General features: G+C 42.1%; 2 protein-coding genes and 1 long non-coding RNA gene across 3 annotated transcripts in view; 2 read left to right on the top strand and 1 right to left on the bottom strand.

The window, feature by feature from the left end:
- Positions 1–8,981, top strand: part of LOC118104599 (matrilin-4-like) — a 27,201-nt gene extending 18,220 nt beyond the window's left edge. Inside the window, exons 2-6 of the mRNA XM_047339298.1 lie at positions 5,682–6,034; positions 6,510–6,693; positions 6,801–6,953; positions 7,811–7,915; positions 8,378–8,981. Of these exons, the coding sequence (XP_047195254.1) occupies positions 5,682–6,034; positions 6,510–6,693; positions 6,801–6,953; positions 7,811–7,915; positions 8,378–8,436 (854 nt within the window). The 3' untranslated portion in view covers positions 8,437–8,981. The remainder of the gene's footprint in view (positions 1–5,681; positions 6,035–6,509; positions 6,694–6,800; positions 6,954–7,810; positions 7,916–8,377) is intronic.
- A 1,206-nt stretch (positions 8,982–10,187) lies between these two features.
- Positions 10,188–12,176, bottom strand: LOC124851565. The gene is made up of 2 exons (XR_007032599.1): positions 11,417–12,176; positions 10,188–10,800 (listed from the first exon to the last, which is right to left on the bottom strand). It is a non-coding gene; the product is annotated as an uncharacterized LOC124851565 (long non-coding RNA).
- A 1,927-nt stretch (positions 12,177–14,103) lies between these two features.
- On the top strand, positions 14,104–15,932 carry LOC118104607 (odorant receptor 131-2-like). Its single transcript, XM_047339381.1, has 2 exons — positions 14,104–14,267; positions 15,155–15,932. The coding sequence occupies exons 1-2, from the start codon at positions 14,118–14,120 to the stop codon at positions 15,920–15,922; spliced, it is 918 nt and encodes a 305-aa protein (XP_047195337.1). The 5' UTR covers positions 14,104–14,117; the 3' UTR covers positions 15,923–15,932.
- The last annotated feature ends 1,016 nt before the right edge of the window (positions 15,933–16,948 follow it).

The following is a 16,948-nucleotide window of genomic DNA, read 5'->3' as shown; positions in this document are numbered from 1 at the left end:
TTCACGTCTCCTCCATCTGCTCCTTGTAGTTAGAACAAGTCTGAACACTTTCACTTTCACTGGCTGCTCCTCCTCCTCCGCTCTGCAGTTACTGGGAATCACATGACTCTGTGTGTGTGTGTGTGTGTGTGTGTGTGTGTGTGTGTGTGTGTTCTAAAATTAAAACTGCTGTTCGTAACTTAACTCATGAAATATTTTTACAGACACACATACACACTAATAATAATGAATGTATATACATTCATTATTATTATTGTTATTATTATCTTTACCACCAGAAAGGACTCAGTTCCTGTCTCAGTTAGAAGGAAACAATTGTGATGGAAATTCATCTTGAGATTTGAAATAATGACCCTCATCACCAAAAGCTCTGGAATCTCCTCGTGTTTCCAAGTTGACGTCTTCGTCTTCTTCGTGTACGGCTCCTCTTCTTCATCCTGAGATATTTGTGTTCTTCCAGTTTCACATCCGTCACGTGTTTGTGTCCTCAACACGTCCACTCGTCTCTGTGAATCCTCTGGACATTCACCTGCTCTATTCTCACATGGACTCACTCAGAAACTTTATTAGGAGGCTGCAGGAAAAGTTCCAGAAAATGTCCAGAACAACTTGACTCAGACTTCAGGTCTGAAAACAGAGACAGTGATGTTTAGTCAAAGTCTTTTATTTTCACACATGAACTCAGTTTAATTTACAGTTAAGTTTTATTCTTTATCCAGGTTGAAGGACTGCAGTCTGTCAAAGATCAGCTGTTCTTCTCTGGCTTCAGCTCTGAGGTCAAACCCCTCTCATCTGAGACAACTGGATCTGGGAGGAAACAACCTGCAGGACTCAGGAGTGAAGGAGCTGTGTGGTTTTCTACAGAGTCCAACCTGTGGACTGGAGACTCTGAGGTCAGTTCACTGACTCACTTTTGTAGATCTCATATCTATAAAACAGCATTTATACACAATTTATCTCATGTAATTCTAATTTAACATAATTCCTCTTCATACATAACTTGAATCCATTCATTAATTAATCTGTGATGTTTTAAATATTCAGCTACTTGTTAAAACACTGAGTTTAGTTCTGGATTTCCTAAACTGATCTGCAGGACAGAGACCGGGTCCAAATAATCTATTTTATTGAATCAGGACTCGTTTTTAGTCCAACATGTCTGATTTCATATTTATCTTCCATGTTATGAGTCTGTGCTGACATGAATATGTGTCTGTTATTTTCACACATGAACTCAGTTTAATTTACAGTTAAGTTTTATTCTTTATCCAGGTTGGATTACTGCAGACTGTCAGAGATCAGCTGTTCTTCTCTGGCTTCAGCTCTGAGGTCAAACCCCTCTCATCTGAGAGAACTGGATCTGAGTAGAAACAACCTGCAGGACTCAGAAGTGAAGGAGCTGTGTGGTTTTCTACAGAGTCCAACCTGTCGACTGGAGACTCTGAGGTCAGCCATCATGTTTTAATGTTAAAGGTTCAGTGTGTAGTGTGATGGAAATTCATCTTGAGATTTGAAATAATGAAATTCTCAGACTGGAGTTGCCTTTGAGTCTTTTTAATAGTAAGCTCTGCAGAGGTTACACAACAAGCACGTGCTCAAAATGGAACTGGCCACAAGTTCACAAAGCCAGAACTTATACAAAGAGGCGTTTCATAAAACATAATCTGAAAAAAAGACATGAAAGACATGAGATCATCATCTGTGTCTGTCCGTCCACTGTAGCAGTTGGAAGAAAACATCACCAAATAAGGGCATGCACCCTGTTGATCAAGGTCATAGCAGTGAGACACCACCAAATAAGGGTTCCATCCTGTCAGGTAGACAGTATCACAGCAGTGAGACACCTGGTCAGGGGGATTTCCACTACCTTAGACACAAACAACATCATCATCTCATTAACCATTATCAAAATTTTAAAAATTAAAAAAAATTAAACATACTGTATTGATTCATATCAATACAGTTGTATTACATATTAAAATGTAATAAAACGTTAAATGTCAACATACAGTATATCTAAGGTTGAAAATATCCAGTAAAAACTTTTTAAATTCTTGCTTGGAAGTAAAATTGATTCAGTATGTACAAACTTCATAAAGTAACTCACATCAACCTTAAAAATTTACAGAGATTCAAATTAAAGCATCATAAAATATGAAGTTGAAAGGATAATTGCAGTAGCTGTTTTTTTTTCTAGTGAAATCACTAAGAAACACAAAAGCATCTGGGGGGAGAAAATAACATAAAAAAAACCTAAAATTGAGTATCGTCATCAGAACCATCTGTGCTGTCAGTGTCCAGGTAGGGAGGGATGGGGAATAAGTTACGGATCAAGGGGACCTGAATCACCTCTCTTGTGTCTAGTCAAATTTGCATGTGCTGGATGGTTCTGAGAGGACACTGTAGGAAAAGACAGTTCGTTAGATCATCAGAGACTTTTACAGGAGTGCACCTAGACAGAATAATGTGCAAAACAATAATAGAGGAGATCATGAGTAACACGTATAGCGAGCCTCTCAGGCCACACAACCCTGGATGTCGAAATGGATACCATGGCCTGTCCATGGTCTCAGTTGTCTGGCAGATTCTGTGTTGTGGCAGAACGCTCGTGTGGTTAATCATACAACACTCTCGGTGCTTCTCAACCTGTGGAAGTATCAGTGTGTGCTTTCAGTTGAAGGCGTCAGCTGGTCAGATGGAGCTGGTACTCATTTGCAGTGGCTGGCGTGGATCCAGGTGGCTCTTTCAGCAACTTTCACTGCTGTGTGGGTTGTGAGCAGAACCTGGTAGGGCTTGCCACCTGTCTCCTGATGTCTTAAAGAGAAGAAGTCAGGTTAGAGCAAAGGACAACATATCATGATCACACAAGTCTGTGGATGGAAGTGGAGAAGACGGAGGATCCACACCAATGTGGGGTTCGCTTTCCCATCCTCATGTACATCAGCACCAGAGGCAGGACTTTTGTCCATGAGAGACCTGTGTCTTCACAGCACTTTGCAAGTTTAGTTTTGAGTGTGCCGTTCTCGCTCCACAGCTCCACCACTGGCTGGATGATGTGCACAGTGTGTTCGCACACCCATCGTATAGATGAGAACCGAGTTGTTTGACAGCTTCGTATAAAGTGTCTGCCATTGTCACTGGAAATTCTGCTAGGAATTCCCCATTGTGGAATAATGTCTCTTAACAATGCAAAATGGCAGACAGAAGATCTTTTTACCAGAAGATGTGAGGAAGTTTCTGTGTTGCCAAAGGGTGCCAAAATCATGAGTTACACCGAATACATATCTGGAGTCAGTGTAGACTGTGAGTGTTTTACCAGTAGCCAATTTGCATGCTTCCAGTAGCCAATTTGCAGTCTCATGTCACCATGAGACTGAAGGAGGACGGAAGTCATGCAGCGGTCTCTCTCATCCACAGCCTGAACAAAAGGTTTGTCAGGGTTAGGAGAGCAAGAGTGGGAGATTGCTGCAGCGTCTTCTTCAGTGTGACAAATGCCTCGACTGCCTCTGAGTCCAAACGACACGTCGGGAGGAGTGAGTTATTTGCCATGGTACAGAGCACCTAAAGGGGCTTCAAGAAGAGCAAAGTCAGGAATGAACGCTCTATGATGAATGACATGAGTTGTTTCTTCTGCCAAGGGTTTAGGCATGTTAACAATAGCTTCTACTCTCTTATCAGACAGGGATTTGCCATCTTTGGTGACGACATGACCCAGAAATGTCACAGTTTGTTGAACAAACTAGTTTGCTGAGGCATCATTCACAGCCTTCAGATCCTGCACAAACCGCCACTCAGTAGGTTGACCTTTGTCTCGGATCTTCTTAACTGGGAACAGTGGAGTGCGGACTGGTGAATCAGGGCAGGGGACAATTACACCAGCCTGCAAAAAGGATTCAAAAACAGGACGTATCCTCCACTGCTTCCTGTCTGAGTGGATATTGTTGTTTACATGGCCTATAATCCGATTTTGGAGTGATTTTGACTGGATCACAGTTTCTGATGAGGCCCACATTATATTTGTCCTTTGCCCACAGTGTTTCAGGCAGATCTGAAAGTAAAGGAAAACATCAGAGGGGCTGGACAACATTGCATAAGAATGAAGGTGATTTTCAGTCACAACAAATGAGCGTGTGGCTGGAGAACAGAAGGTTGAGACATTTTTAGATCAAATGCACTCAGACTGGGTGAATACATAAAGTTCTTGTCTCCTCCCTCTCGCTGCTGGGGGCAGTCCCTTGCCCCAGTGTACAGAGAAGCCTCGCCCACGGCCACGTCCACGCCCCCTCTTCCTGGTACAGTGAAGTTGGCTCTGCTATCAGCGTTATCTTGTCTGCGTGGCCTTGACAGGGCTGACACAGCCTGCATCATGGTTAGCTGTGCTTTCTGGAGTTGTTGATTCTTTTTCTGCTGAGTTTTGTCTGTGGTTTCTTTGTGTTGACGTTCAGCATGTTCAGAATGACATCTGACCTCGGTCGGCGCAGCATTCTCAAGCCCAATGCAGGTGTGGCCTGCGCCTGCCCGTAGTGGGGAGGAGACCATTCAGGAAGGCCTGTTTCAGATGTGTTTCATGCCCCTGGCTCGCCAAGGGTGTCAGGTATGGGGATGCCTCTGTGTTGATTAAACAGGACGGTCAGACGTGTGAGGAAATCTCCTACAGTTTCGCCTGGTTGTTGTTTGCACCTGCTATTTTGGACATGTCAATTTTATTGGGGAAGGCGGTCCTCAGGGCGTTGAGGAGTGTGTTGAAGGCGCTGACGTATGCTGCATTAACCGCATCATCCCAGTCTGGTGAAGTCAGACGGAGGTCTCCCCCACAGTGCGGACATATCTTTGCAAAGTCAGTGGGGCCTAAAGATGAGGAGGAGGTGGCGTCATCATTTAGTCCTCCCGCTGCCCCGTCTCCATTGACTGGAGTGGGTGGAGTCTGAGATGGGCCTGATCGTTGATTGGTGGAGTCTGGTCTCTGCACATCATATGGAGGAGGGTTTTGTCGTAGGTGAGGAGGAAGGCAGGCGTCGAGGGGAGGACTGCCACACCCTGTAATGGAGAATACAGAGATCTATATGATTTCTTTTCAACTTTCTCAGTTTCCTTCTTATCAACCTTAGCCATCTGTTTAAAGTTTGTTTTCTGTCCCTACACTCTGCCTCTTTTTCCCACATTTCAAGACACTTTCTTATTATCTTCTGTCTTTCCACATTGCGACCTTGATTTATTTATTTATTTATTTATTTATTTTTTGTTCTTTTTTTTTTGTTGCTTTTTGATTCTTCCTCTTTCGAGGAGTTTCTCTCTTAAAAGTTTAATTTTTTCGACAATGAATGACCCGTTATGAGGAAAAGCAAAGTCTCTGGACCATATTGGAAGAAAAATGTCACACTTTCCCGTCCTCACTCTTGCAACCATAAAGCCCACCATTTGACTTTCTGGGTTCTGAAGTCCCTGACTTCCCTTGTTACCCATCCTTATCAATTAAGTGTATGAAATCATGCACATCTACAATTTCCCTTGAACACACAATTTAAGACGTGGACTCTGTCCTTGTTTCTTTCTCCAGCAAAACAGGAAAAAAGCCTTCAACAAGGTACAGTATAATGACATCATTGTGTATTACACACTTTCTTTTGTTGGAGCGACGACGAGGTGGAACTGTTACTGACAGGAAGTGGATGTAACCTGAGAGTTCAGCAACAAACTTCAACCCTGTATTCACCAAGTTCTGTCTCCAGAGGTGCAACACAGAAGTTACCTCTGTCTCCGTTTCCAGTGTCTCCTTCTGTTGACTGAAATTAGCCCACTGAAGCCCACCAGCCACTCCCTGCAGGAAAGTGTGTGTGTGTGTGTGTGTGTGTCAGGTGAATATCCCTCACCTCCTCCTCCTCCTCCTCCGGCTGTGTCTCAGGTTGTTGACTCCCTGGACGTGTCCACTCACGGCACCAGAGTGGGTCTGGTCCAGTACTCCAGCCGGGTCAGGACAGAGTTTCCTCTCAACATGTACCACTCTGCTGATGAGATCAAAGCTGCAGTCATGAAGGTAAACCTGTGTTTGTTATCTTTAATGTTTTCATGTCAGACTCCGTGTGGAGAAAGTATTAAAAAGCATCCTGAGAACCAGCCGTTCATTCTGGAGCGACGTAAAGACAGTGTGATCATTTGAATTATCATTACACAGTTCAAATAAAAGTTTTAACCCAACTCTCAGTCCACACTACATTTTATTTCACGAGCCGCCAACAGGAAAATACAAAGAGAACCACCTGCTCATGACGTCCCTGACTTCAGTTAGAGTCATAGACCTGTAGACTGCAGGTCCAGAAGGAGGAGCCAGTGTGGACGTGGAGCTCCGCCCCCTGCTCCCCCCAAATATGGTTACTTCAGGTTTCAAAAAACCAAGATGGCGCTGGACAAAATGCCAAACTCTTGAAAATGGCGGCTCACAAACCAACGGGTGACGTCACGGTGGGTTGATACTAACAAAACCCTGTCCACTCATTTCTGTGGCTGTGTAGGTTGAGTACATGGAGAAAGGTACGATGACGGGTCTGGCCCTGAAACACATGCTGGAGAACAGTTTCTCCGAGGCCGAGGGCGCTCGTCCCGCCAGCCGCAACATCCCCCGCATCGGACTGGTCTTCACAGACGGACGCTCCCAGGACGACATCACTGAGTTCGCCAAGATGCCCAAAGAAGCCGGTAAGACTCGAGCGGTGAGAGGGTCAACGCAGATCCACGGTCTGTTCTCTGGTTCTGTCAGTTGATGAGTTGCTGCAGATGAACGGTCTTTGTGTGCACGTACGCAGGCATCACCATGTACGCTGTGGGCGTGGGAAAAGCTGTAGAGGACGAGCTTCGTGAAATCGCGTCCGAACCCGTGGAGAAACATTTCTATTACACCACCGACTTCACGGCCATCAGCACCATCGCTGAGAACCTCAAGCTGAACGTCTGTCCAGGTACAATCCTCCACTGAGGACGCTGCATGTTGACAATGTACAGGAGCCCCACGACAAACACAACACACAACACCACACATTTATTATCTGTTTGCCAATATCAAAAGTTTTATCTTATAGAATTAACAATTCAGAAAAGATGTGCATTTATTTTTAATGTTTTACTTAATTTTAAATTCTCTATTCGAGCGCTGTATACTTGGTTGTATCTGTGAGTAAGAAGTTATTGGTTAAACTGTCAAATATCAAGTCTCAATTACATTTCTTTGTGATAAGAGTTTGACAATGAGGACATTTTCTTTTTTGACATTCAACATTTTTTACGTCTTAATTTGGCAAAAGTCTGAATGGATCAGCTCAACTTTTCATACTGTATATTTTACTCAAACATGTAAAAACTCTTTTTAAAAATTGAAACGTGAAACCATTCCCAGAGAAGAAGAAGAAGATAATGCCGGCAGGGTAATTTAATATCTTGTTGTTTGGCTCCATCTACTGGCAAAGGTGCGACATGACAGTTGGGAGAATAACTATATCTTCATAGATGAACCTTATTCCACATGTAAACAAGAGAAGAGCAATTCAGACGTTTTTAACTTTGTTTTCAAGTATTTCAGTTTTCAGTTGGTCCCAGGAACATTCAGGCTAAATCATGATTTACCCCTGAAACACATGTTTAAACTGCAGCAGTGTTTCCTGATAAGTGACCAATCACTGCAGCATCGAGACAGATGTGGTGAAGAGAAGGTCAAATAGTTGAAGTGACTAACGATCGTATCACGAAGTGAAACTCGAGCCGGTGAACATACGGTGACATGTGCGTCCATGTGGATGATGGTACTGACGTGTGTGTGCAGAGGAGAGTCAGGGGGAGATCGAGGTGAAGGACCCGTGTGCCTGTGAGAGTCTGGTGGAGTTCCAGCAGGCGACCATGAGCAGCCTGGAGCAGCTCACACAGAAACATATCCTTTCAAAGACATCTTGAAACAAATACCTGCTCTGATATTAGAGAGTAAACTGAGGTTTGTGACCATGTGAAACTAAAAGAATCTTCTCATTTGATTTGTTGAAAACGATGCCTGTTGTCCCCGGCAGCTGTTCCATCAGGGTGAATGATGTGTGAAGGAAAAGAGCAGGACATAGAGGCACTTGAGTGGTGGTCATTCAGAAGAAGGAAGAGAAACGCCAGATATAAATGTATTACACTTACCAACCATATAGAAATTCATCCAACTGGTATCGAATGTGTCAGAAACTGGATCCATATAAACCAGTTAGATGATGTTTCTTTGACTCAATGTCAGCGATGAGTGTGAATTATTCTGCTGCTGAAAATCAATAAGTCTGAATTTGTAAAGTGACAAATATCTGATGTACAGAAAATACTCATGTGTGTGTTTGTTATTCCTTAATCAACTGCCCACTGGCTGGGATGACTGCTCGTCTGGAGCAGCTGGAGAACCAGCTTCTCACCAGGAAGTGACCAGGACGCCACAAAGGAAGAAGGACAGAGTGAGGAAGAGGAGGAAGAGGAGGGCACATCCTGGAGAGATCATTTAGAGCAGGAATCAGAAATCCCTTCTGATCAATGGACCATCCAGTCTTTTCACGAAGCCTTGGGGGCCTTCAGTAGATCTGCTGATCTGCACGTTGATGAGGACGACATTTATCTGACAGCTTGTGATTAGGATTCACTTTTCTGGTATAGATGTAAAAAATAAATCATTTGTACACTTATTGCCTTTAAAAGACAACAGCGACAACAATCTACGATTCAAAATAAACGTTTGTATAAAATAGATGAATATTAGCAACACTATGCAACTTTTATTGACCAACAGCGCCCCCTGCAGCCACATGTGGTGATGACTCTGTTTGGCTCTGTGTTCGAGCGATGACACGTGTCCCACTCACTGAACTGAAATATTACCCATGATCCTCTGCTTCCTGACCCTGAAGAGCTGCAGCTGTAACAAATCCACCAAACTGTTCAGAACTCTTCATGTTTTAACAGTTTCCTGCTGAATATTGGAGATAAACTCTGGTTTTTAATAACTTCAGAGTGTTTTGAACTGATCTCAGTTCAGCTTCACTCTTCAGCTGCAGCTGGTTGTGACAGTTGAAGCTGACTCTCAGTCAGTTCTTCTCACAGGAGATGGAACCCACTCAGCAGAGTCACAGAGAACAGACGTTCAGGGAGAGAAGGAGGAAACTTTCTCATGTTCACACTCACACATCAGACTCACTTTCACCAAGCTGCTGCTTTCAGGTAGAAAAGTTGCATAGTGTTGATTTAAATGCATATTTGTGCCAACCTACAGTTTCCATGTGTCAACCAACAATCAGAGATATCCTCCAGACATCTAATCGTACATCATCAGATACAAACAGGAGTTAGTAAAATGAAATGTTGTTACCACTCCCATTTTTCATACGTCATGGTTTTTAGTTTTCCAGGTAGAAAAGTCCTTTTTAAATCCTGTTGGGCTTCGTAGTGAGAGAAGTGTTGAAACAAAGGGAAGTGTAAAGTTTCACTGGAGCTGTGGTCTGGTGTTGATTGAGCTGTTCATATTATCAGAATCAGTATTTGACTCTGAATAAATGACCTTTCTGACGTAACATCATTCTTTTCTTCACTCTGCACTTTCTACATTTCATCCAACAACAGTCTCCACATGTTTGTGGAATAATGAATTGAAATCAGTCAGTTATTGGGAAGCGTGTTAATTCATTACTAATTCATTCATATGACAATGGTCGATTTTCTAACTCTTGCAATGTTGTATAAAACAAAGACGACCATAAATTTATTCTCCTCTATATTTGAACACCTGTTATGTTTTTGTATATTTTCTAATAACTTTACTTTGTTATATTTTCTGGTGAATCATTGTAATAAAGCACAGAAGACATTAAAAGAGTGAAATCTTTCACAGCTGAGTTTCTCCCCCAGGGTTTATGAGTTCCACCTTTTTAAGGCCTTATGATATTTCCTTGTTGCCGGCTCTCAGTATGAAATACTGTCTGTATCAAACTACACACACTTCCAGTAGTTTCAAGACAACAGTTGAAAACTCCCTCCCAGGAGACTGAGGCCTGTCATCCATGAACCTGGAGGTTGGTGGTTCAACTCCGGCTCCTTGGGCAAGACACTCGACACGTTCACATGGAACCAATAGTCTGATATTAACCAGATGAAGACATTAGTCTGAATAAGACACTGACAAGTAAACATCATTTTCTGATCACTTTAACCTGAATAAGGTCAAACTCAGACTGTGGACGTGTGTTTTGTCTTCTGTCCTCAGTCTCGTGACGTCTTCATCACGTTTTAACTCCTGTTGGACTTTTCACAGCATTTTGTGACATCAACAGACAACAGTTACAAACCGATGATGACACATGACCTGAGTTTGAGCGTAAACAGGTAGAAGACGTAATGTTATAACATGTAAACAGGAATATGAATTATTTATTCTGGTGGCAACTCATGTAAACACCATAACTGGAATAATATCTTATATTATAAATAAGATCAACAGTCAGATTATTGCTGTTTAAACGTAGTCAACAGACTTTTCACTGAACTTTTCCTGGTTGCACCTCTGATGATGATGATGATGATGATGATGATGATGATGATGATGATGATGATGATGATGATGAACTGCTGTAAGTACCCAGATGTTAAAGCCTGGTTTTCCTCAGAGGGTCCCCAGTGGCTTTAAGTTTACTTCATATTCTAAAAGGTGGGACGAGTCATGTTAGTGAGTGAAACTCTTCCAGGAACAGAAGCAGTTCCTCTGGGATCCTGGTGTTTGAAGAGCAGCTCCGTGGGGATCACTTCCTGCTTCCAGACACAGAGCGTCGTTACTGACGATGACCTTAAACACATGTTCTCCACGGACTGAGACGCGAGACATGTTGGTTTGTAAAAATGTTGCAGGATAATTTTGGGAATGTAAATTAGCTGTAAATGTTTCAAAGATGCAAAATACTTTGTCGTGAAGTCTGAAATGATGGAAACAACTTTTTGAATCATCACACACAAACTGTGACCTGCTCCAAAGTGTCTGTGATTTGTTTCTGCAGCGAGTCAGACGAGTGAGAAACAACAGCGTCCTCAGCCTCCGTGTGGATTTCCATCTGATGTGACCAAAGAGCACGTCCACTGAGAGCGGCTTGTTGTTTCAGAACACCTCGTTAATGTCCCTTGATCGGCTCCTCTCCACTGAGCAACTGGTTTATCCATTTATTACAAAAGCTATTTAGGTAAATGATCATCCTAATGATCACAGATAAGAAAACAGCTCCACTTTAATGATGATGATGAGAAACTCTCTCAGAAGACACATCTAATAAATCCCTTTGGTGGTGTGTGTGTGTGTGTGTGTGTGTGTGTGTGTGTGTGTGTGTGTGTGTGTGTGTGCTTAACGAGCTGCCCCAGTGTGTATGACCTTTACCGTGAGGGCCTAACGAGCTCTGATGAGAAGGAGGCTCTACGTCCTGCAGCACGACTTCCTGAACACACAGAGGGTTAAATGTCAGCAGATCCCGGAGGTTGTTCCTGTGGAAACTAAGTTGTGAAAACAGAAAGTTTACTGGAGAAAGTGCAATATTCTGGGGGGGGGGGGTTGAGGTGCAGAACAGAGGGAACCAAAGGTTTTGTTTCTAAAGGAAGGAAGCAGTGATATTGAGAAGAGCCTGTGATGACGTCATTAAACGCTGTTAAGTGTTGGTGGAGTTTTGACCTTTTCAGAACAAAACGTCTCAACAGACAGAGCTGACTCCCTGAAACATTACGAGGCCTCGTCATCGTAATGTTCGAACATATGAAACATTATCAAAGTTTGTATGGATGTGAATGTGACCCATAGATATAAATAACATACAGGCTCAGTAGTTTGAATCCTGCTGACAGACAGACGATGAAAACACCTGAGAAGTGGAGGAGTTGCTTGAGGAGTTCAACATCAGCGAATGTGAAAAGTGTGATCCTGTGGAATGGTCACTGTCACTGGTGCCACCACCGAGTGCTGAAGGTGAGTGTGAAGCATCACTGACCAAACGAAACATCACAAAGACGCAGTGTCACATCTTATGGGACCTGACACATGAAGGTGGGGAAGTGAACCTATGACCAGAGTCCAGCTGACCTCAGACACAGTCACTGCTCAATGCTGGAGCGAGGAGAGAAAGGAGGAGGCCAGCGAGAGACAAGGTGTCGGCCCCCCCCACAAAGTGATGTGACGACCCCCAACTGCCCTGCACCTAACAATAAACACCAACTCTAATCCTAAACTACCAGGACCCGTCCAGTGCTTTGTGTTTGAATCGCTGGGGAATTTATGATTTCCCATTAATACACAGATACACAAACATATTGAACATCTTTGTGCGCACGCAGTTCACCTGTCACACACACACACACACACACACACACACACACACACACACACACACACACACACACACACACACACACTTCCTTGGATGATTGCTGACCACACAACATATAACCTCCGAGTGTCTCTGCAGCACCAGTGTTGGTGATGTTCTGCAGCGACTGAGGTGAGCTCTGTTTCCACTGTGCTCTCGTGCCACAGTGGAAGTTGATGTGTTTGATTAATGAAACAATAATGTCATGTTATTCCTTCTTCCTGTTCCTCTGACAGCTGTGAGCTGTCCTGTGCGTTGTCCTGTTTCTGAAGACGTGCTCACACAGGCTACTTTGTGGTTTTACTGGTGTGTTTCCTTTAGTTTAACGTGGAATCTTTCCTCTTTGCAGGATATTGTTTATTTCGAGTCCCTGATCACGACCGAGTCTCCTCAGACTCCTCAAACCTCAGATATTAACTATTTGAAAAAGCAGAAATGACTGAAAGCAAATGTTTATGCAGATGCTGTTTAAAAAGACCTTGTTTATATATTATAATAAATTATTAATTCTCAATCATCTTGTTTTTAAGGCAAAAGCGTAAAAGACAAAGAGAACACAGTGAAAGTTATTAAACGAGTACACTTAATGTTCAATTTAGTTCATTACTGCAAAATATTATTTAATAACTGTAATATTTAAATGAATTCACTCAAATCTGTGTCTTTCAGGCTGATGCCCTGATCCTGAGGTGAAGAGCCAACATATGTTTCTTCCTGTTGAAAAGAAATTAACGTTCTCAACTTTTAATTTACAGAAACAGTTTCTTCAGATGATTGAGTAGTTTAAAGGTGAGACGCTTCCTTCACTGACGTGGTTTTTTATGCACTCGTCAAGTTTTAAAGTTTGGCTTATTTTTGCTTCCATGTTTTCTTTCAGACAAATGCAACATTTAGACGTTTAGATATTTGTTTGACACAATCTATCATCTATATATATATATATTTATATATGTCTTTAATGAGATGTTTGTTCATATATTCACAGTCTTATTTATAGAATATTTTATTCTTACAACCGTGGGGAAATGTAGATATTTATGACCTGTTCACTGTATTTTTTTATTAATTGAGTGATAAAAAGAGATGCACAAAATATCCACTGTCAAGACCTTTGACTCAAGAAAGCAAATAAGATTTTATAAGAAATAAGAATTTTGAACAAACTCCTTTATCCAATGAGCTGATTTCTGTTTGTATTTAAATGATCTCATTAAATGATTATTTGCATATTTAAAGATAACATTTCAAAACTTGTATAACAAAAAATAATTGTGTTCATATAAATAACTGGTGAAGTTTCATTGTGAAACCTGTTTGTTAGAATTGAATCTATTTTCTTAATATTGAGCCTTGTGTTGAACTTGGATAGATAATTACTTTCTGAATAAAAATTAAATAGTGTTCATCGTGATCCCATTTAAATATCATGTAGCGGATCTGACTCACTGTCATAATGTGATTCTCTAACAGGACATGATAATGATTTAAGTTTGGAAGCTTATATTGTATTAAAACATATAATTAGTAATGTTTTTAGAATGTACAGCACTTGTTTTTAAATAGAAATACATCCAACTTAAACTGTCAAACTGTCCTTAGTTTAACAAACATGTTGTTTTTACTATGATACTGACAGAAATATATTCTGTGACTTTCCTCGTCAATAACACGATATTATAATAACTGTAATGTTTTCTCTGTCATCAGATCTTCAGACGTCAAGAGATGAACTCGTCATCCTCCAACGTGACCGTGGTCATCGAGTACAGAGACTCCTTCACCAAAGCTGTGGCCAAGAACGTGCTTGTTGTGGTTCTCAGCATCTCCATCAACTACATCAATGCAGGTCTCATTCACACCTTCTGCAAACACCAGGTGTGATAATCCTTTCACGAGTGTAAACAGAAATCATTCAGTGAATCATCTGCAGCTCTGGTCACACGCATAGTAAGACGTTTTCATTTTAAATCTAAAAGGATCTAGTAATTATCCCTTTTCCCAAGGACACCCCAGAGAGAGCGTTTCATGTGACACTGGACACGTGTGTGCTGCTGTGAAAAGGAAACAGATTGTGTAATCTGCAGTAGATGTTTACAATGTTCTGCTTTGACTGAAATTAGATGAGTCACGACTGATAAGAGACGATCAGGAAGTAATGTCGGTGACTGTGTCGTCACTTCCATCCACACACAGCCCCGGAGATTTCAAACTAAAACGTGGCTTCTCTGTTTTAGAAAAGTGTGGATGTCAGATATGAGCGTAGAAACAGGTGGTCGTGTGGGTGGAGCCTCTTTAGGACTGACTACGATCAAGTGAAGTATCCATCATGTCATTGTCATTTCCAGGCAGCGCAGTCAACTTTATCCTTATACGACAATAGAGGAATCGTGTTATTTCTGTGCGTCAGCTAACCTGTACAGCTACATTCATCTGGAAATGGCATATTGTTCTGGTTTTCATTCTAAGTAGCCTCAATAATTAATGACAGGAAGATGGTGACGCCATTCTGTAAGTGCAATAAAACCTTTGTGAACAATTATCAAAACTCCTGAGAATGTTAAAAACACGAACTGCGGTTCTGTCTTCCTATATTGCTGTACGAGTTTTGGACATTTGTATGGCGGTTTTGTTTTTCTTTGTTTTTCCAATAATAACAAAGTGCTGATACCGATATTGGTTAAGTATCTGACTCAGACGTCCAGAGTTTGCAAAGGTCTTCAAACCACATCCTCCTTCACATGTTGTTTTCTCTCATCTTCCAGATCTTCTACACGAATCCTCGCTACATCCTTTTCATTCACCTGGTCGTCAATGACATGATCCAAATGACGCTGACCGTCACCCTGTTCGTTATCAGCTACACCATCTACAAACTCAGCGTCTCCGTCTGCTGCACCTTCATCCTGATTGCTCTGCTCACCACTGAAAACACCCCTCTGAACCTGGCCTGCATGGCGGTCGAGTGCTACGTCGCCATCTGCCTCCCTCTTCGCCACGTGCAGATCTGCACCGTCAGGAGGACTTTGATGCTGATTGGTTTAATCTGGGCGACCAGCATGTTGTCAGTTCTTCCTGATCTTTTCATCACCTTGGCCACAGAGCCACTGGACTTCTTCCACTCCAGAGTGTTCTGCCTCAGGGAAACCGCCTTTCCAAGTCCACTCATTACCAAGAAGAGGGACATCTCATACACGGTGTTTCTAGTCTTAGTTTGGCTCATTATCTTTTATACTTACTTCAGAATTCTGTTCACTGCAAAAAGAGCAAGCAAAAACGCCAAGAAAGCCAGAAACACAATCCTCCTCCATGGATTCCAGCTGCTGCTTTGTATGACCACATATGTTGCCCCTCGGTTATTAAATGTGTTGCTGCAATGGTTCCCTCAGACTTATACAGACTCCCTCTTAGCTTATTATATTATTGTGCAGGTCCTGCCACGATCCATCAGTCCAATCATCTATGGGATACGAGACAATACTTTCAGGAGGTATCTGAAGAGGCATCTGTTGTGTAAAGTTAGTACAACCTAACCAACCGTTCATAGACGGGCTCGTTGTTGAAAAGCTTCAATCAAACATCCTGCTCCACTTGTGTAAATCTAAACTGCTTGTCACACTATTCAGTTTTTCCAACTACACACAGGAACTGCAAGTCTGCTCAAAACACGATGAATTCAAACTGGTCATTTTTGTTACCTCTGCAAAGGAGAGACTGTTTTTGCCCCGGCCTGTTTCTTGATTGTTTATTTGTATGTTTGTCAGCAGGATTGTGCAAAAATTCCAATTAATAGATTTCCAGAAAGAACCCATTAAATGTTGACACAGATCTGAACTAAAGGGAAAATCCAGGAATCCTTTTAGAGATATGTTTTCATTTTCACGGACATTCAGAGAATAAGACTTGGATCTTGATGAAGAAACTCAGACATATTGATAGAAGTGATCTCTGTGAGTGTGAGTCACTTGGTGTGGCTTGATTGGAACAAAGGGCCTCGGAGGTACGAGCTCTTCTGACTCATTCTAGCTCCTGCACCAAGGAGGTGGAAGGATGTGATGTGTGTACGGAGAGAACCCATTCAGTTTCTCTAATCAATGACATGTATAACAAATATAAAGTTGTACTATCCTAAATAAAAAGAGATCAGAGACTTGTAGAGTCAATGACAAGACACATTACAGCCCCACCACTTTGACTGACACAGTCAACAAGCCATGTTCACTCACACACACGTGGATATCATGACGTCATGTCTCATTCTGCAGGATACAGCCGCTCACTGCCGGATATAAAGCCAACGATCTGCCCTCAGGCTCATTTCAGTCCTGGTGGAGGAGGACAGGTAAGTGCACTGTTGGGGGTGGGGCAGTGGTTCATGTTATCCCACTGTATCAGAGCAGTATCTTATTATCACGTTGTCTATAATGATGGAACCCTTTTTAAATGCATGTGCAGATAATATCTAACAACAGGATTTGTTCTGCAACAATAACGACTTTTTGTCTCCTACATCAAGCATGTGTCATTTGATTTACCATATTTTGTCAGTTTGAAGAGAC

Source organism: Hippoglossus stenolepis, chromosome 3 (genome assembly GCF_022539355.2).
Source record: "Hippoglossus stenolepis isolate QCI-W04-F060 chromosome 3, HSTE1.2, whole genome shotgun sequence".
In the NCBI taxonomy this organism is placed as follows: domain Eukaryota; kingdom Metazoa; phylum Chordata; class Actinopteri; order Pleuronectiformes; family Pleuronectidae; genus Hippoglossus; species Hippoglossus stenolepis.
Note: the sequence above shows the minus strand (reverse complement) of the source record. Positions and strands in the feature narration are given on the sequence as shown.